Source organism: Lacerta agilis, chromosome 3 (genome assembly GCF_009819535.1).
Source record: "Lacerta agilis isolate rLacAgi1 chromosome 3, rLacAgi1.pri, whole genome shotgun sequence".
In the NCBI taxonomy this organism is placed as follows: Eukaryota; Metazoa; Chordata; class Lepidosauria; order Squamata; family Lacertidae; genus Lacerta; species Lacerta agilis.
In genome coordinates, this window is record NC_046314.1 from 76,226,104 (window position 1) to 76,247,282 (window position 21,179).

Consider the following 21,179-nt stretch of genomic DNA (forward strand, 5'->3'; position numbering starts at 1 on the left):
CCCCCCCCAGGAGGAGAAGCCTAGGAAAGCAGGGAAAGTTGCTATGCCAGCTTCAGGGCTCAAGGACTGAGCCACAGGCTCCCAACAACTCTCTCTTTGATAGTCCACTGGCAGTAGGAGAATGGTAGTAGCAGCTCTCCACCACTGGAGGGAAATTTATTTGCCATTTTAACACTCGGCCATTGAAAGGTTGTGGGGAGGTAGGGGTGTTTCCAGACTCTGCTACATAAGCATGGAAAACCAACAGAATAAGCAACTTACAATATTTCTGATCCTATCTTAAAATTTACATTTTTTTAAAAAAAGGAACGTTTTAACTTATTTTCCTCCCTTCCAACATATACACTCACCACTTTCAGCTTAACATTTAGTTTCATTTATTTTTCCATACCCTTGGGTCTCATTCTTTATGGCGGTTCCTCACCTTTTGCCAAATTTAATCAAAAATATGACAACCCTGACAACCCTACCAATACCCTTGGATGGGATGCGGGTGGTGCTGTAGGTTAAACCACAGAGCCTAGGGCTTGCCGATCAGAAGGTCGCTGGTTCGAATCCCTACAATGGGGTGAGCTCCTGTTACTTGGTCCCTGCTCCTGCCAATCTAGCAGTTCGAAAGCACATCAAAGTGCAAGTAGATAAAGAGGTACCGCTCTGGCAGGAAGGTAAATGGCGTTTCTGTGCGCTGCTCTGGTTCACCAGAAGTGGCTTAGTCATGCTGGCCACATGACCCGGAAGCTGTACGCTGGCACCCTCGGTCAGTAAAGCGAGATGAGCACCACAACCCTAGAGCCGTCCGCGACTGGACCTAATGGTCAGGGGTCCCTTTACCTTTACCTTTACCAATATCCTCACTTAAAGATTATTGATGTCTCTTCCTCAAAATATCAACAATTTTGCAGAAGAGGTGAAGGGGTTTCAGCCATGCATTTGCACAGCCACTATAATATTGTAATGATACAATTTGACTTGCATAGTATTTAATTTTCTATTAAATAAAAAATGCCATAATTCATAGCATTAGGGAATTTATGTGAGTTAACATTACCTATTTATGTTGCAGAGTTGCACTAAAAATGTACACCGATCTGTAAAAATGCTTTAAAAAGGTATTATAGCTCTCAATGCAATTTTCCATTGATGACGGATGGTGTTACATTTTTATAACACATTTTTAACATTTTAACTGACCGGTGTAGTAGGTGGTGGTAGTGAAAAATACTGCTACTTTTCCAAATCTCAGATTACATAATCATACTCAATTATTTTGCCTTTTGTTGGAATGCCACTGAAGTAACTACAGCTAACTCATAACTTCTGCACATTAAGCTATGCACACTTGGGGGAAAAACAAATAAAAAGGAGCTGGAAATGGAGTGGGTGTCCAGGAAAAGAAGCTTTGGCAATTACCGTATTTTTTGCTCCATACCATGGACCATACGGCGCACCTCGTTTTTAGAGGAGGAAACAAGATAAAAAAATATTTTTCCTGGTTTTCCTCCTCTAAAAGCCCTGTTTTTTGAGGATCAGCTAAAAGTTTTGCAGCTTTTTTGCAAAGGGAAAAGCCCTGGTTTTTTTGAGGATCAGCTAAAAGTTTTGCAGATTTTTTGCAAAGGGGGAAAAGCCCTGTTTTTTTGAGGATCAGCTAAAAGTTTTGCAGCTTTTTTTGCAAAGGGGGAAAAGCAAAGCTCCTTTTGCAAAGGGGGAAAAGCAAAGAGGAAAAGCCCCCTTTTTATGGGGTTCAACTCACATTTCTGCAGCTTCTAAAGGAAAGGGAGCCTTTTCTACAGTTTCCAGACAGATAATCTAATCAGCCAGTCACATGTTTCTGGGGAAACAAACAACCTCCCTCTGCAGCACATTCAACAATGGAGGCCTAGGCAAGAGGGCGGGGCTGAAAGGGAGCCTGGACTCTTATCTCTCTCCCAATATCTTGCTGATCAGCTGCTGAGCGGGGTCCTTTCAACACTCCCTTTTCTCTTTGTAAAATAAAAAGCATGATCCTCTTTTGGCCCCTGGGAAATTCAGCTCCAGGGACCACCATTCGCTCCATAAGACTTTTTAGGTGGAAAAAAGTGCGTCTTATGGAGCGAAAAAATATGGTACACCTTCCATTGAACCCAATGTGTTTTGACTATACATTACTTTGGCTTTAAGCACTATCCCGGAACATGGCCCCAGCATAAGCTGAGCATTGCCTGTACAGTTATAAGGATGCTCTTGATGGCTTCTGTCAACTGTGCTTAACAGAAAATTATGCTCCAAGGAACTGAATACATTTGTTGTTCATGCATTTCAGACAGCAAAGCTATTAAGTGTGTCAATCAAAACCTTAAATAGAACATCTATGAAAATCTGCCCACATTTTATTGCATATCTGTTTACAGAAAACAAAATCAAAGCTTTGAAAAATGTAACCAAAACTTGGCTCCCATACATACGACTGTCCCATTTCTTAATTTGGTACCAGGAAATCCTGCTTTACACTATCTACCTTCACAGTAATGGAATAAGTTTTCTCAGTTTAGGACTACAGCTCCCAAAGTGGAAAAGTCCCTTTTATAGTGACTTCTTTAGTAAAACAAACAGTAAGAGACAAGCGTTTAAGTGCTTTTCCAATTTGGAGAGACTTGTCTTCCACTGTGGATCCCTGTGCCCTGTTTGTGAGACATTAAGATTTTGTTTTGGCCCCATGGCTACTATTTCCCCTAGAATAAAGGCTGCAGAGAGGCAGAAAAAAAGTATTTCAAGTGTTGTAAGCATGAAAACCTGTTTATAAATATTTAATTAATTAATAGCTTTTATTTTCCACTTTTACAGTGCAATCCTACCGAGGCTTACTAAGATGTGAGCCATACTGAATTCAGTGTACAGGACTGCAGCCTTAGCCTTTGATGTTGTTGCTGCCTACTTACACTGTAAACTTAGAGGCTCTAATTTTATTTTTGTAAAGTGTCTTGCATATGTTTCACACCAGACGAACGCCAGATTGAAGCAAACACTCACACACAAACTTACTGTTTCGAAGCATATGGGCCGCGTGAACTAAGAAGCAGCTCTAATCACATAAGATTAACAACAAATTGAGCTGCTAAAACAGAAATATAATTAACTTTTCATACAAATACATTATTTGTCTGGAAGCACGGTATCAAATAATGCTAGAAAATATAATAAGAGTAAAAATGTAGTACTAGTGCTACTACTAGTAGTAGGTGTGTGTGTGTGTGTTCGTTCTCTTTGCCCCCCTGTGGGTTTAGCCTACTGGGTGTTCTGTACCAGGCAGTTCCCTCTCTGGTCCAACTCCCCAGCTTTGGAATTCACCTCCCTACCTAGAGGCACAAATGGCAGAGACCTTGCAGGTTTTCTACCGCCAAGTAGAAACATTTCTTTTTCTCCCAGGCACCAGGGGGAGGCCAGGGCGGTATTGCTACTGGTCTCTGGATTGCTGCTGCACTTTTCTTATTAGTTGTTTGATTTAATTGTATTTTTAACTGATTTTTACGCACACACACACATTGTGTACAATGACGCACTGTTCAGAAATATTCCACTTGACAGTTTGTGGGAAGTGGAAAAATTTGTACCGCGGTGCGTAATATGTTTAGTAAGATACTGCACACAAATGGCTGGCTTTCTCAGAGATCTACCATGCTAATTACCGGCATTTGAATGAGCCTTAATGTTGCCCTTTATTAACTGAGGCTGTTAGAAATGGAATCTAGTTCACTCCGCAAGATCTATGGGGGAGCTGGGACCAAAGTCTACCACAATCCATTGGGCCACAATGAATTCAGAAGTGTCAACATTCATATATGGAAGCTCCATGGGAACATAAGGATGATTTTCATTTTTTCCCCATTTTTCCAAATTTGTTTTTCTTTGCCTCTTTAAAAAAAACACCACCCTTTTATTTTATCTTTATCTAACTTTGCACATTATTTTCTCATTCCAGGGTGACTTACCCTCATTCTCTTGACCATCTCATCACAGGTTCTGGGTTTCACACTTCCCTGCAAAGTGAATGAGAAAATGAGCCTGATTTTGATGCTGCTAAGTGAATTACAGAAAAAATATATTTTAAAATTTCTAAGGTGGGAGTTTTCATTACATTTCACCTCCCACCTCCCAGATATACCCAATGCATCTAACCCTGGGCTTCAGAATAATTATATGTTAAAAGCTGTGAAACTCAGTATATCTCTTTCTAACATTTGGCTCTCAGTGGAACTTTGGCGAGAATAAGGTTATATTCCCATAGAGCATCTCATGTATTGAATGTTGACACCATAATGGTTTAAAGCCTCACTGACCTGAATGCTTATTGCAGAGCATGTAAAATCACTACACATTGCAGAAGGACCTTTTCAATACATGCAGACTTGGACATAATCATCATTAGATAGAAGAAGTGAAGCACTCCAAAATCCACAGTTGGACAACACAGTTATTAGGACAAACCACAATGTCTCAAAAAAATGAATAATTTGTAAAAGTTATCCAGAGCTTTGCATTAGGCTAGATAACATAAATCAGGGGTTAGAGGGATGACGGAGTGGGAGTACAAAAGTTAGGTTGGATGTTGAAATCTAGAGGTCTGTATACTTAGTCTGTAGATGGAGATTGCAAACTGAATTAGTCATTGCAGGTATCAGAATTCTGGGGTGAATAATCAATGACTCATATTCATTAAACAAACAAACAAACAAACAAACAAAAAAACAAACATAAACCCCAATTGTTATCCAAATAAAAAAGCTTAAAAGGCTACTAAAATAGAGCCATGCATTCCAAGCACATAACTGATTACAAGTGAGGGAAAGACCTGGGGAGGTGCATGGAGTATATGACCTTTGATTTTTTCCAAAACCTATTATTTCCAGGGTTAGATTACAACTCCTACCAACCCTGACCTTGGGCCTATCTGGAGGATTCTGTGCTGGTTACCCCTGTGATTCTGTGATTCTATATGCTTACAAAGAACCACCAGTCACCTTGATCATTGGTCTTTTGTGGGACAAGTGAAAAGTGAAAAGAGACAAGCATTGGATTTAAAACAACAACATTGCAATAGCATTGTAGCAAAAGTGTTTTCCCACAATCAACATAACCATGCAGCTCTCCTAACTTAATAGAATTGTCAACATTATTGGAGTTGACCTCCCCTTCCTTTAACTTTTGCTCATGTCATATTAGTGATTAGCCAGTGGTTAATTTATGTCTCAGAAATTATGCAAGCAACAGTTTTAGTCTCTAGTGCATAACTGGGACATGGTTAATGCACATAGAAAGCAGCAGTGCGCCACTTTAAAATCAAATGCATGTTCTAACTGATGTGGTTCTTTCATTTGGCACATAGGCATTGAAAATGTAATGAATGTGCTATTTAGTCCTGCATCCTGTTTCCCACGGTGGCACACCAGGATTCTTATGTGAAACCCACAAGCAGGACATGAAGGCAGTAGCTTTCTCTTGCATGTTGTTCCTAAGCAACTGGAATTCAGAGGTATGCTGCATCTGATTTTGAAACATAAAAAGGCACAGATGTTGTAGTCTGTCACCAGGGAGATAGTTTCTCCATTCTCCTGAGGAAGGAGAGGGTTGAGGTGGCGGGGAGATTGGCCATGATATAAACACCACCACCAGGAGCACTGGATTGGCTCTGCCGTTGCACTAGCACTGTGCCAACCTCCTCATTGACACTTGCCCTCTCCCTACCAGTGACCCGCCTGCCAGGAAGCTAATGGCTTTACCCCATGCAGCAAGCCACTTCTGATGTAAGCAAAGAAGGTAACATTGTCCGGTGCTATCTTGATATCAAGGAAACAGCTTAAAATTATCACCTGGGAAGTTTGGAATCCTGTGATAATGACACCAGCATAGTACCAGCAGTCTTACATTGTATTTGCCTTATCATACAATGAGCAGGACACAAACTTGCTTTATATCTTATGCATAACAGAAAACAAATATCTGTTGTGCTCCTATTCACTAACCAATCTGTCTTGAAAAAAATGAGCCTGAAAGTCTCAATAGTGCTGTTATAGCAACATTTCTACTAAATGAAACAATTAAAACCAATTAAAATTCTTAACTGCCAGTTACAAGCCAAGTAAAAATGTCAGTTAACTTGGCTCCATATGGCTCACACATTTGACTTTGGCTTGGATCCTAAGAGAAGTTAACTTAAGTAAGTTTGAAGCATTCAGTATTGGCACATTAATATTTATCCATTATAGTGCTGCCCTAACACACAAACCATAAAAGCTAATGGATGTATACTATACCCACGTAAGGTATATTATAAGTGGCACAATGAAGATAAACAGTCTGGCTGTAGGAATAATTCCAAGAAACCCATATTCACCAGCAGTCATGTGATTACAATAGATTTCTAGAAAACATAAGAATAGCTCCGCTGGATCAGGGCAGGGGCCCATGTAATCCAGCATTCAATTCTTACAGTAGCCAACCAGATGTCTACGTGAAGCTTGCAAGATGGAGCTGAGTGCAACAGCACTCTCCCCTCATGAGGTTTCCAGCAACTGCTTTCCAGAAGTATTATTATTAAAAATGAGGACACAAAATACATGGTAAAAACAAGAACAAAAACAAACAAATAACTTTCCTCACACAAATGCAATTAAAAGGCCAGCATAGACTGTTAATCAGCCCAAGTCCTGATGTTTTTGCCTGACACCTAAAGATATGCAATGAAGGTGCCAGGTGAGCCTCCCTGAGGAGAAAATTCCACAAATGGGGAGCCACCACAGGAAAGGCTTGTTCTTGTGTTGCCATGCTCTGGACCTTTCGTGGAGGAGGCACACAAAGAAAGACCTCAGATGATGAGCATAGGGTTTCAGTTGGTTTGTATGAGGAAAGGTGGTTCTTGAGGTATTGAGGTCCTGAACCGTTTAAGGCTTTATAGGTCAAAACCAGCACTTTGAATTCAATCTAGAAACTAATTGGCAGCCAGTGCAATCAGGCCAGGAACTGTGTAATATGCTCAAACTGTCTTGCCCTGGTGAGCAATCTGGCCACCAAATTCTGCACCAGCTGAAATTTCCAAACCGCCTTAAGAGGCAGCCCTACATATAACGTGTTGCACTGTTGCAGTAATCTAACCTACCCTTACGAAAGCCATGCTAGTTCAGCAGCAGCAAGACTTGTTCTTCTATATGCTTAGTTATTTATCTTTAACAATACCTCCCACTAGTTTTCCAGGGGGAGGTCATAGAATTTTAGAGTTGGAAGGGATACCAAAGGTCATCTAGTCCACCCCCTGCAATGCAGGAATGTCAAACTTAAACTAACTAACATAATCCCCATCCCCCATATCCCTTTTTAAAAATTGGTGTTACACTGGCCACTTTCCAGTCCTTGGGTATTGAGGCTGATCTTTATGAACAAGTTGCTTTTCCAAACTAAAGAGAACTCTTAGCTGGATGTCATATGGATCTAGCAATTTGTCACACACACACACACACACACACACACACACACACACACACACCCTTTGTCTATTGGGCCTAGAACTTCATCTCTGATCAACACTATTTTTCTCAGTTCCTCAGACTCCCTTTCTACAAAAGTTTTTTCAGGCACAGTGGTTTGCCTTATATATTCTGCTATGGAGACACATGCAAAGAATTCACCCACCTTCTCTGAAACCTCATTATCCTTCTTTATCACACATTTGACTCCTTGTCATTCAAGGATCCAGCTGCCTCTCGCTACTAATGTAATTAAATATTTTTGTTGTTGGTGGTCTTTATGTATTTTAGCAATATAATATGCTCCTCAAATTCTTTTTTGGCATCCCTTATAGCCTGCTTGCATTTCTTTTGCCACAGTTTGTGTTCCTTTTTTGTTCTCATCATTCGGAGAAGACTTTCATTTTTTAAAGGAAACCTTCTTGCCTCTTCTTCTTTCTTTGACTCCGCTAGTTAACCATGCTGACATCCCCTTGGTACTTTCCCTGATCAGCGACATACAATATTAGAAGCTCAACTGGAGTGTATTTTAAACAACTGCCAAGCATTTTTGAGTGATTTCATCTGCTTGACTTTGCCCTTCAACTTCCTTTTTACCAATTCCCTCATTTGGGGGAAATTTCCTCTTTAGAATTCAAATGTTACTGGATTTGATTTTTTAGGCAATTGACCATTTAGATGTATATTAAATTTAATAGCACTGTGGTCACTGCTCCTGGTTGGCTCAAAAACACTTATATCTCACACCAGGTCCTGAGTGCTTCTTAAGATTAAGTCCAGGGTCTTTGTTCCTCTGGTCAGTTCCATGACCAACATTTAGGGTGTCTAGAAAATTCTACCTCTTTGACATGACTGGAATACATACGTAGCCAGTCTATGTGAGGGTAGTTGAAGTCAACCAGCACTGCATTTTCTCTTTTGGATGTTTCAGTGATTTCATTCTTCATTTCAGGATCTCCCTAAGCATTTGGATCATAGGGATAATAGTATGTCCCCAGTACTAAATTACTCTTGTGGACTGGTGTCACCACTTACAATGCTTACTGGAAAAGTCTTGCCAATCATAAGCAATTGTGTTCAGAACTTTTAATCTAACAGCACTGCTTCCATATTGAATATCAATGTTTTTTTAAAAAAATCCAACTACTTTTAAACATTTGGAAATTCAGTTTATCTAAGTGGGTAATAGTTATGCATGTGTTTAACTTTCCCACAAAAATTAGTTAAACTTAAAAAGGCTTCATTTTATAGGGTGCAATCCAGTCAATGATTTTACGCATTTAACTTTGGCCCACATATTAAGAACAAGCAAAGGCAACTCTTATATATTAATGTGAATATATAGCAACATAAAAACCGTGATCTTACCCTTGTTTTTCAGGTCATTTAATAATTTGGATTCCTTGTGAAGAATATCACTCACTAGTTTGATCTCTACATTTTGAGACAACAGGTCTTGCAATTTCTCAAACAGATGCTGCCCCTTGTAGAAAAACAACAAAGGAAACATCCTTGGGAATGATTATTAGACACACAAAAATATACAAAATCAAATAAATATACATTCAGGTGTGTATTTTGATATAATGTTTTATGTTTCAGTGGAACTTGAATCTGTCTTCTGAAAGAAGCATTTAAAATTACTAAATCATGATGTTCATAGGAGGCATCATAACATCCTGTGTTTGAAATAAGAGCACTTTGCAAGGTATGCAACTTCTTAATGCCATGCAGTTAAATAATTTGAAATCCCTGCTCAGCCATGAAGGTCTCCAAGAAACCCTAAAAAAGCAACTATCTCACAGCCTAGCTTATTTTGCAGAGTTGTTATAAGAGCAAAACAAGATAAGGGGATACTGCAATCTTCTCTGAACTCTTGGAATAGGGTGATGGTGAAATCTAAATAAGTAATTTCTCTCGTATATTTTGTCACTGTGCAGTCTGAACTCCAGGGAGATGCTAAGATCCTCACGTAGGTGGAAATTCACTCTGGATTTATTTATTTATTTATTTTGCTTCAAAAATTTCCATTGATGCAATACAAGCATGGCAATGATTCAAGCTGAAGTGCTATTTTACACAGCAATGTCTTCCGAGGACAAAAATAGATGCAACTGTGGGAGCCCAGTTCACTGTTCACATATTTTAAAGAGCCGGAACTTACTTCACAGGAAAACAGAGCATGAGAGGTTCCAGCTCTGCTCAGGGGCTGAGCCATTTCTATTACAGCCCCTGCCCACCCCCTTGCTTTACATGTGAATGGGATAAACACATAAACAAATGTGGTGTTGCCATGTCATGGTATATAATTTGGCCCTAGGATGCCCAACTGCTGGTTTGTTTGTTTTTCCCTTCTGGTATTTCTGGGAATCAAGATCTTATATGTTGGTCCTAGCTATGAAGCTTTAATCACTGCTCTCTGTATGTTTTTAAAAAAAGTTTTATTAAGAGCCCCTTATACCACTGTGCAAGTATTCCTTTCTCTTTAAGACAACAGCGGACTGCTGTGTCTTACATTTCATGAAAAACTTTTTTTCCTATGTCAACTTACAAAAACTGGGAGGAGGATATAAAGTCAAGGAATATGAACTTTCCACATATTATTCAACCTCCTATAAGAATGCTTAACAATGTTTCCATTGTTACAAAGTATCTTATTTTGTCATGCGATGAATATGAAACATGAAACCCAGTATCAAATGAAAAAAGAGTATACTATTGCAAGTTCTATCCTAAATACATACATACATAATTTTATTTGTATTTTCGTAGTTCAAACCACGCACAAGACAGCTTACATCATGAAAAATATGTAACTACAATACAACAAAAGTAGTCATAAACAATAAATTAAACATTATAAGATACACAACCAAGCCAATCAATTTCCACATAAATCACAAGATCTAAAATAAAGAAACAAAAATCAACAACAAAACAGCAAAAACACCCCAGCCCAAGAGCCATCCTTGTCCAGCAGCTTCTTGCATTTGCTGAAACTGGGCAGTGCATATAGATCTTTGCATATGAGGAAAGGTTTTCTTCTTCATTTGACTCTAGAGAAGCTCCAGTTAGTTCTGCTTATTGGAATTGGATCTTTAAACTCTTTCACAACTTCCACAGTAGCCGTTGCACTAATGACATCAGTGCCAACAATGCCATCATTATTGCTTTGCATTCTACTCTACTGCATTTGTTTCAATGGGCAATATGCTATTGTTTGAATCAAATAGTGGTAAACAAAACATCGAAAGAATACTCAGAGTAACCAAATGACTAACATCTGGACCTGAAAGTTTAGTTGTTATTCCTTAAAAATGCAATCCTTCACCTGATTGCATGTCACTTAAATAGTACTGGTCTGCATCTGATGTAGTACAGTTGAAAAAAAGAAATGGATCTGAAAGATCCTAAATGACTGCTTCTGTTTTAAACGCTATTATATATATAATATATATATTGTAAAATATATATCAGCAATTAGACATAATCAGCAATTAGATATGCAAAAGCTGCAAAGAATTGTCCATAAAGGGGCAGGCTAAGTAAGTAAACTTATTGATTCTAAGGCATTCCTGATTCAAACCCTTTGGATCTCAGTTAACATGTTATACAATTATGATAGATGTTATGTGATAGGAGAGGGTAGAAGGTAGATCTGGATCTACTGGATCTTCCTGGGTGATTTGCAGGAAACTGGAAAAGGGTTTATGGCTCCCAACTATCTAACAACAGCTAAAAAGTGCACCCAACCCCAGTTTGGTTGCTTAATATGAATGCGGGGTGTGTTTGATAAAGCAGGAGTTGGCATGTGTGAACTTGGTTCAGGTACTGATTGCAAATTTGTGCGCTTAGCATGTGTTCAGAGGCACGCTGTTTCTTAATTCTTCGTGCACTTCCACTTGCTGGAGCCACAATTTTGCACCTAACTTTGTTTGGTGGGTCTCAGGGGTCTGGTAAACACAAATTAGATTCCACATCTACCCATCCCTGGTAGACGATATATGAAAAAATGAATATGTTTACCAGTAGTTACTCGTTTTTATTATCAGAAGGGAAATCAATTTATCCCTGCGGCCAACCAGATATTCCAAGCAAAAGTGCTATCCCAGATATTTTATGGGATCACACTATGGGTACAAGCATTTAACAGTGACTTAGAAAAGATTCACTCTAGTTTCTTGAGACATATCCTTGGACTCCCAAATGTTATTAAATATGAAACAATGTGTGCAGTATTAGGCATACACACAATGGAATACTGGGCCTGGACCACCGCTATAAAATACTGGCTGCGCTGCCATTTCCGCTGTCCACCATCAAGCTTGCTCTCTGACCTGCTTAAGGACTCCTATAAATCTAGATGGTACCAACTCCTAGAAAATAAAATCAGATCGATAGGCATCAAGCTGGAGCCCTTGTACAATTCAAGTGAGCAACATATCTTTCACAATGTCCTAATTAGACTAAAGGATGTTGAGAGACAAAATATTGTGGCAGCAGTAAACAAAATTTGCTCTCCTATATTCTATGATTTAAATATCCTAGATAGCAGGGTCAACTATGTTACTAAACTAATAATACCAGCCCAACGTAGGGCATTTATGTTGGGCCGACTGAATATCTTTCCCTCAGCATTTGTCAGGGGTAGATATCAGAATATTCCCAGAAACAAGAGATACTGCAGATGTTCCCTGAATGTCCCGGACACTGTGGAGCATATTCTCTTTTATTGTCCACTACACAGTATGCTGCGTGAACGCGTGTTGTCCCCCCTTTTGGACGGTTTGAAACCGCAGCATGGTGGAAGTGTTGGATTCTGTCTCTCTGACATTGACCAAGGGGTGGCTTTGGGGGTAGCCGAGTTTTTGGAAACAGTGCTTCAAGGAGTACTGTAACAGGAGGAAATTCTAGATTTTACTAACACACAATCAGCCTATGAGTTTAAATGTTATTTCTTTGTGTATATATATTTTAAAGTTCCTGTACGTGATTCTTGCTCTCGTGATTTTACATGTAAATGCCTAATAAAGGTTTGATAAGTGAATATGTTTACCAGTTGAAAGTGCATGGCAGTGTATGCAGGTCTGTTGCTGTTGTAGTACTTTTTCTTTTCTTTTCTTTTCTTTTCTTTTTAAAGAAAATATTACAATAAAATATGAAAATATTTCTGTGCTAGAATTAGGGTGCATCTCTCTAAAATCTGTTTTCCAGGACTCTCTCCATTTCAGCATTAAACTGTTCACGTGATCTGAAATTGGGAAGAAATTTAACTCACATTTAAAAGTGAATTTACCAAATTTGCAAACTGAAATGCAGACCTCCTTTGAAATTGGAGGTTCTCTGAATTTTGCAGTGCTGTTCTCCAGCCAAGTAATGTGTACGAAAATGCATATATTAGGGTAAAGTGTGCATAAAATTAATACATTAGTGAAAATAACATTTAAACATGCATCATATTGGGGGAAATTGCTTACGAAAAATATGTATATTTCTTAAATCTGCATGCAAAAGTATGTTTATTCAGAGAAACATTAATTAAAATGCTGAGGGAGAGAGACTATTCTAGGCAACTGGTTCTTACAAAGAGGAAGCCTCATTTTGAGAACAAGCAAACAAGACTTTCTTATCCAAACTATATCTCAAGAGTTCAGACACAGAAGAGGATGAACAGTAAAATGCAAACCAAGCACCTGATCAAGGCCATGAACATTTAAAATAAAGCATACCTGGAATGCAGATGGATGACTGTGACTGAGGTCCCATTGGGAAGATACTATGTCAACAGACTTTTTAGCCATATTAAGTAAATTCATCCAGCCTTGGAAAAGAGACAAATGGGCTGGTGCGCTGTCTGAATAGTTTATGCCTTCAGGAATATTTTCCACAAGAGCAACCCTGAGAAGACACAAAGAAAGGGAGACAGTTTACAAAACTACTCAACTGAAATCAAATTTTTCCAATTTCACAGGCGTGTAAGTGTTGGTTTCTTATAGTCTCTCTTTCTCCCCCCCCCCCAATCCACCTCTTGTCCTTGGAAGTATTTTACTTCCAAGGCATTTTAAAGGTATGTATTGCTGCATGCTCAATACATTTACATATTTATAAACACACACACACACACACACATATATATATTTCATTACATCAATTATTTAATGTGTCAAGAGATTTGGGGACCCACAGTACTAAAAACTTTATTTTGTTCCCACTGAAGATTTAGATGTTTAAAAAAGACCTGACTTAGTAGCATCTATCTGGATCTTGGAAAACCTCTTGAAATAGTTTCCTATAATTTGCTGACACTTTCCAACTACGTGTGGCTAAACATGTCAGAGAGTGTAGAATTTGTTCTAAAAATTGCTCATGATCCTCCCCTCTCTGTCAGGGAGGAGGTGATGCATCCAGCTTACACATTCATTGCTTAACTTTTCATAGCTGTTGGTCTTTTCTTTTTCTTACTTGGAATGACAAAGAGAAGGAAACTCACGTAGATATTAGCACTCGAACTCTGGCTCAAAAATATATCAAGTCCTAGCAACTAATTAAAACAACATATATTTCTTAGCACGCTTAGTTCCTCAAATGCATAGTCAATTCATATGCCCCCCATTTTTTTCCTTTGTGATGCCCATATTTCTGTGAAAACCCTGCTGTATTCTTCACAAGAATATGCACACTCTACTGTCCCCCGGTTTTCATATCTTGCACCCCAAAATGCTTGGGTGAGTCATGTCACTCCAATCTTCCCTTCCCTTCCCCTCCTTCCTTCCTTCCTTCCTTCCTTCCTTCAGTCTCAGATGCTCCCTGCTGTATTGCCCACCAGTAAGAGATCTTAGGTTGATAGGTACCAGGGATTCAGTGGTAGCTCTATATTCATAGAATTCCTTCACCTATGAACCACTGGTGACTTTTAAAAGACCTCTTAATGTGTTTTTATTTCTGATTTTTATTAATTGTTGCCATTTTAAGTGAATTTTAATTTGATCTTATATGCTTTTATGTTTGCTGTGTAGCTGCTTTGTACTTTCACCCTTTGAGCATAATTATCCTCAAAATAAGTTTGTAAACCTTTTAATAAAATAAAATAAGCCACACCAGGTGGCTCCAGATTTGCAGAAACAGAAAAGGAGCAGCAAAACACCCTATTCATCTGGCCAGCCACCTTGAAAGTATACTGTCTAGTAGCAGCTTTAATAAAAATGGAATGGATAGTTGCAGTTTCACCAGAACAGTTTCTAGAGAAAGCATGCTTGCTCATTTTCTGTTTCTATATTTTAAACACTACATTTGAAAAGCAATGAACTCGTGTTACCTCAAGGCTGGCCATAAATATTTTAAATAAATATTATAACTAGCTCAGAGGGGTGTTGCAATGATATATGAAATGTGTTCTGAAAAGAGCTATTAAAATAATAAATTTGAAGTGAACATAGGAGGGGGGTAAATAAATAACATACATGAGTACCCAATTGGTACAAAATTGCTGTGCTCACATTCCAGCTCATCTATGGCCATACAAAATAGAGATTATTACCTTTCTGTAAAATAAAAATGGAGCATCTTATATGAGCACTTTCAAAAATAAACATACTAGAACTATAAATAATTTCACATGTAAAAGCAATGTTACTGGTAAAATTATACTTCCAGGTTCTTCTGCAATGGCGAACCTGTTAATTTTTCCTCTCACATCACAATGAGTTGCTGGGTTTTGTATGAAATTTTAAACCAGAGAAGTCTCATGGGAACAGTTCGGTCTCATCAGCCATGTCACAACAACTAGCCTTAACAAAAGATTGCGGTAAAAAGTGGGGGGGGGGCGGAAGAAAAGGCTGCTCTGCTCAAAAATATGGCAAAATGTAGAAGGCTTTTAGAAGGATGAAGCTGTTTAATACGTAACTTGTTCCATTTTTCCATTATCTACTTAAACCCTCAGAACATTCTTGTGACGTAAACAGATGAGCATTATCACCCTCACATAATAGATTGGGAAACAGAACAGAAAGGTTGAGCAAGAGGGACAGTATGTGACCTAGAATTTGCACTTCTGTTCCAGGATAAAAATAGAGAGCAAGTTTATCTCGACCAACCTTATTGAAAGAATAATGGAACAATGGAACTAAGCCTCCATAGGAATAACATTTGTCCTCTACAAGAATATTCAGGATTACTTATAATGTGGCTTTTCCTCCACTCCTAGTAATTGCAGATAAAATAGCTCAATTGGTTAGAGCGTGGTGCTGATAACACCAAGGTTGCAGGTTTGCTCCCCGCCCCCGGGTCAGCTGCATATTCCTGCATTTCAGGGGGTTGGACTAGATGGTCCTCAGGGTTCCTTCCAACTGCATGATTCTATGAAAATGGGGGTTTATGCTCAAATATATTCTGGGGTCACACACACACACACACACACACACACGAATGATATGGATATACCGGTAGATATTTATCAATATATCACAAAGCAATGGACAAAAATTTATAGTTAATTTTGTTAACATGAAATGAGGGTTTAATTATCAATCATGTGTCTTTGTTACATTTTCAGCTGAGTATCTGGATGTCAAACTACATGTGTTTGCACTTCTCCCTCACTTTAGGAAATCTAATTGTATGGTGCAGCTGGAATTTGCCATTTCTTGACAGCTGGAATTTGCCATGGGTTAAGTCTACAAATGTTACACAACATATATAAGTGCTTTACCATGTTATTAGGTGGTAACACATGAAATATTCCTACCATGTAGATATTATTACCAGAGTTAAGTTATATAGCCCCCTAGGGCATTTGAATGTCATTTCAGTGATGTAAATTGGCAAAAGTTAAACTATATGCAGAAACCTCTTGAAACGTGCTATGGGGAAATGGCAGTTTGGAATATGAAAGCTCTGACCTAACATTAGCTATTTAATTTGTTAGCATTCTGTCAGGCTTAACTTTACAAATGGCTTTTAAAACAAGCATCACTTTTTTTCTGTGCATACTTTCTGTCCTGTTCAAAAAGCTGTTTATATGAAGCAGTGATAAATTGTTTTCACTGAACAAGATGGGAGATATTTATTACAAAAGAAATTAGATGTATGCACCAGTTGACTGTCACAATCGGTATTCATTCTACAGTGAGCTGGAGCATGTCAAATACTAAATGCTTCAGAGGCAAAAGGTTAAATGGTGTTACAAATATCCTGCGCTCATGGCTGTCTTTGTAAGCAAGATATAAAAGCCTTGAGGACCTGTGTGAAATCTATTTAATGGACAGTATTAAGAATGTTTCTGGCACATAATCAGTCCTCTTTTTTCTTCCGTCTGCAGGATTGTAAACAGCTACCCAAAATGCTCAGAATAATCATTAGTAAGCACAATGGGTTGGATCCAGATAGACTAAAATCCCACTTACCTGTGATTAAGCCCCTTTGAATTCACCAGGACTTACTGCTGAATAGACATGGTTAAGATTGCTTGGAGTAAGTAGATGCAGTGAAATCACTTAATTTCCATTGATTTCAGAGAGTCAATTCTATGCACGACTAAATCTGAATCCAAATAATTGTGCTTACTAATGAATATTCTGAGCACTGACTCCAACCTAGTATATTGAATGGCAAAGGTTCTTTCTTCCATGGTGTGCATTTTTATACAAAGAATATAGCAACACACTTCTAATGAACTTTAATATATAAAAGGTAAAGGACCCCTGGAGGTTAAGTCCAGTCCAAGGTGACTATGGGGTGCAGCACTCATCTTGCTTCAGGCCAAGGGAGCCAGCGTTTGTCCACAGATAGCTTTCAAAGTCATGTGGCCAGCATGACTAAACTGCTTCTGGCGCAACGGAACACCATGATAGAAGCCAGAGCGCATGGAAACACCGTTTACCTTCCAACCACAGTGGTACCTATTTATCTACTTGCACTGGTGTGCTTTTGAACTGCTACGTGGGGTCAGGCAAAGTTAAGGAGTTTTTCTCTAAACTCAGGACTCTGGACAGTTCCCAGTGGACCATGTTGGCCAACCTGTGAAACATTTGTCTGCTAAGACCTAGAACCATTTGAAGCCTTATGTAGGTTGGCGAGTCCTGTAATGCCCTTTGTTTAATTCTGTAGCTGCATAGGAGCCAACTCCTAGGGGCCATGGGGGCTTCAGGCCCCACAATAAAACATTTGAGGGGGCCAGGCGATCACAAAGTTGATGGACATTCCCATCCAAATGATGTGTGTGCACTGTGGCATGTGACTGATTATGCGGGGTGGGACTTACCTGTGTCCCCACAATATTTTATTCAAGTTGGCACCTCTGTGCAGGTGTCAACTTTATGCTGTCAAAGAGATAAGGATGTTGTTGAGGGCTCGTCCTGTGAGTCTGAGGAAGGCAGGAGAACTGTGTCCTCAATTCTGGAAAGTTTAAGAGAAGCTGCTCTGCCCGCCCCTGAGTGGTGTAGCTAGTAGTTCTTGCTCATCTGTGTCTTCCTCAGGATACTACAAGGGGCTAGGTTCTGGGATCATGATGCCACAACCCCACCCCTCAAGTTGGTGCAGAAGAATCTGGCAGACATGTTTTGGAGATGTTAACACTCGCTTCCTCAATCCCAACCAACTTAGCCCACCATTCTGTACCATAAGTGCAAATGAACCTCTTGGTCTTATGCAGATATATTTCCCAACCATGCTACTAAGACACTTTCTGTTGGAGAGAACAAGGATAAGATGCACACAAATGTTCTGCTGCTGAGCTATGTGGTTAACCTGCAAGAATTTTCTCAAGAAAATCACAGTCAACATTACTGTGGAAGCAAGGAACCTCAGGCATTAATTTATCTGTCATCCAACTTAACAATGCCTTTGGAATAGGGAATCAAGTTATCAAGTCTGTTTGTATAGATATTTCATCTGTAAATGTTAGCAAAATACCAGCATTGAGTTTAAGCTAAGTGCAATTTGTCCTTCACATTTACCATAATGGGCACAGATGCTATTTTTTTAAGTTGAACATTCAAACTTTGAAGTGGTAGCATATTTAAAGCAGCATTTGTTTTTATACCTGCATGCAATTATACATGGTCATGAGTCCTCAGGGTGCATTTAAATATACCATTAATGCTGACATATTACACCATAATGGACGCTTTCATGCCACTTTTGTTTCAGTCCCATGCTTTTACTGATTTAAGATTTTAAAGTCGGGAAAGGAGCAGGGAAGCAATAGCTTGGGACGGGGAGCTATGGGCATATGTGTAAGAGCAATATTAGGGAATATAAGCAAGAGAAGAGGGAGCGACAGTGCTTTTTTTCTTTCAGTTCAGCCTCAATGCAAAAGAACACTATGGAAAGTTCCCATGGAATTGGGAATTGGGAAGCCCTTGTACATTTGGAGGATGTACACTGGTACCCTTGTGAAAGGGTGTTTTTAAGGTTTGACAAGGGGCACATGTATTAAATGTACTTGTGAGAGGGTGAAATGGTGGGTGATCCACTTGCACTAGCCAGAGCAGAAGGCTGGAGAGATGTGTTTGTTTCTCTGGTAAGTATTTATTTATTTATTTAAAAACCCGCTTTTAAACCAATGGGTGTAAATACCCATGCCAGGTCTAGGTTTGACTAGGCAATAGGCCTGATGTTGGATCCTCTTGGGGGAATGGATGTTGCGGCTTTGGATCTAATGGATGAATGTCCTCCTCTGCTCTGCCTCTATAACACTTAACCTGAGCTACTGCTAGCAGAAAAAAACACAGGCACTACTAGATCTACACCTGTAGAGTTTTCTGTGGGCATAGCAGGTTATGGCAGATAAGTTCCTTCAGAGCTCAACTGCACCATCCCAACCCTCTCCAGCCAGGAGATCTGCCAGCTAGCATTATTATTATATGATGTGTACACAGAAGGTCTCCATTTTTCATCCCCTGGCACCTGCAGAGCTGAGGAGGGAAATCCCTGCCTGAAACCCTGGAGATCCATTTTCTGTTAGTGAAGGCAATGTTGAGTTAGATGGACCCAATGAACTGAACTGATTTGGTATAGCTTCTTATGCTCACCCGCCCCCAAAATATAATAACTGTAAAGCAACCAAAGAAATAACATATGAGGATTATTGCTCTCTCCTGGACTGTTTGGCATTTCTAAACTGTACATTCCAGCTGTATGTGTGAAGCTTCATGTTAACCAGGGAATAAAGAGCTGCTTTGTGCAGACATCAAAAGAAAAATTATCATTTTACTGTTGTCTGCACAAAATTGTTTTAATGAACATTATTATTTCCCTGCACAAAGAGTGTAAAGATGGGCAATGGATTATTGCTGAAGGTTTCCAGGGAGAAAAGGGAAGAAATGTTCATGAGTAAAACTCTGAGCCAACTGTACTATACACCACAGGTTAGACAAAAAAGAATAAATTTTATCTTTGAAAAAGAACAGGAGCAAGAACCTTCATAAGCTGTCAGGTCAGTGAAACTTGTGCTGCAGAACACATTAAAGCGTTTTACCTTGCATTAACAATGGTAGAAAGGAGAAAATCAACTCACTTGGTTTTATATTTTTAACACTGTCACCTTGATCTGGAAACAGTCTGCAGAAAGACATTCTGGAAGCAGGAACATGCAAAATCCACGTGAGTGGTGAAAAAATAAACCCTACACCCAGCATACCATTAGTGGCATAGAAAGCTATAGAGGATGCAGTTTCTGGGCCTGCTAAATGCATACAGATTTGTGACTGTGTAGAGATCTCTGGACCCAATCAGTTGTTAGATGAGGAAGTAGAAGCATGGCAGTGCTAAGACACACTGGGTGTTCCTTTTCCCCTTAGTAAATAATCAGGAGTTTCCAACAGCACTAATTCTTTATGTGGTAAAACATGTAGTTAAATACAAATCTGCAATCAGATTTTTTTTTAAAATCACAGATTTATAAGAAAGTAGGACAGAATGGACTTATTGAACAAACCACATGTGAGGCTCCAGTACTTTGGCCACCTCATGAGAAGAGAAGACTCCCTAGAAAAGACCCTTATGTTGGGAAAGATGGAGGGCACAAGGAGAAGGGGACGACAGAGGATGAGATGGTTGGACAGTGTTCTCGAGGCAACTAGCATGAGTTTGGCCAAACTGCGGGAGGCAGTGAAAGATAGGCGTGCCTGGCGTGCTCTGGTTCATGGGGTCACGAAGAGTTGGACACGACTGAACGACTGAACAACAACAACAGGAATGGACTGCTCCATCTGTACTGGGAGCAACAGCTATATAGATTGTATTAGTTCATCAGGTCACTGTGACTGGCTTCGCTGAAAGAAAGTAATTATTTCAACAGCAGAGCAATGTGCTTGGTAATATGCTGCTCAGGGATCTACCACACTTCCATGTGCCCTTAGGCTTTCCCCTGGAAAAGCCCACAGTTTAGTGCTGAATTGGAACAAACAACAATTGGGAGTTCCATGGATTGCCATTTGTTCCCATATAGCACTAAAGAGCAGATTTGTGCTTTCTAGGCACGGGACAAGCGGAAGTATGAACAAGCCCTCAGTGAGCAGTCAAGATGTAAAAATAAAAGTAAAAGTAAAATCTGGTCAGACTGTAGACAATATTCACCAGTTGAAACTTAAGGTGGTGTATGAAATTGCTCTCCATCAACATGAAAAAGAGTTAAATGGCTTGTGGATTGGGTTGTCAGGTGAGAGACATTTTGGCAGTAAGTATGGC

The 21,179-nt window shown here is 39.3% G+C and overlaps 1 protein-coding gene across 3 annotated transcripts in view; it reads right to left on the reverse strand.

Annotated features, from left to right (window-relative positions):
- The window catches only part of PLD5 (phospholipase D family member 5), an 82,254-nt gene that overhangs the window by 19,005 nt on the left and 42,070 nt on the right, over nt 1-21,179 (reverse strand). For all 3 annotated transcript variants that reach the window (XM_033144354.1, XM_033144355.1, XM_033144356.1), the window contains 2 exons: nt 13,223-13,391; nt 8,862-8,976 (listed from right to left, as the gene is read on the reverse strand). In XM_033144354.1, coding sequence (XP_033000245.1) covers nt 8,862-8,976; nt 13,223-13,391 — 284 coding nt within the window. The remainder of the gene's footprint in view (nt 1-8,861; nt 8,977-13,222; nt 13,392-21,179) is intronic.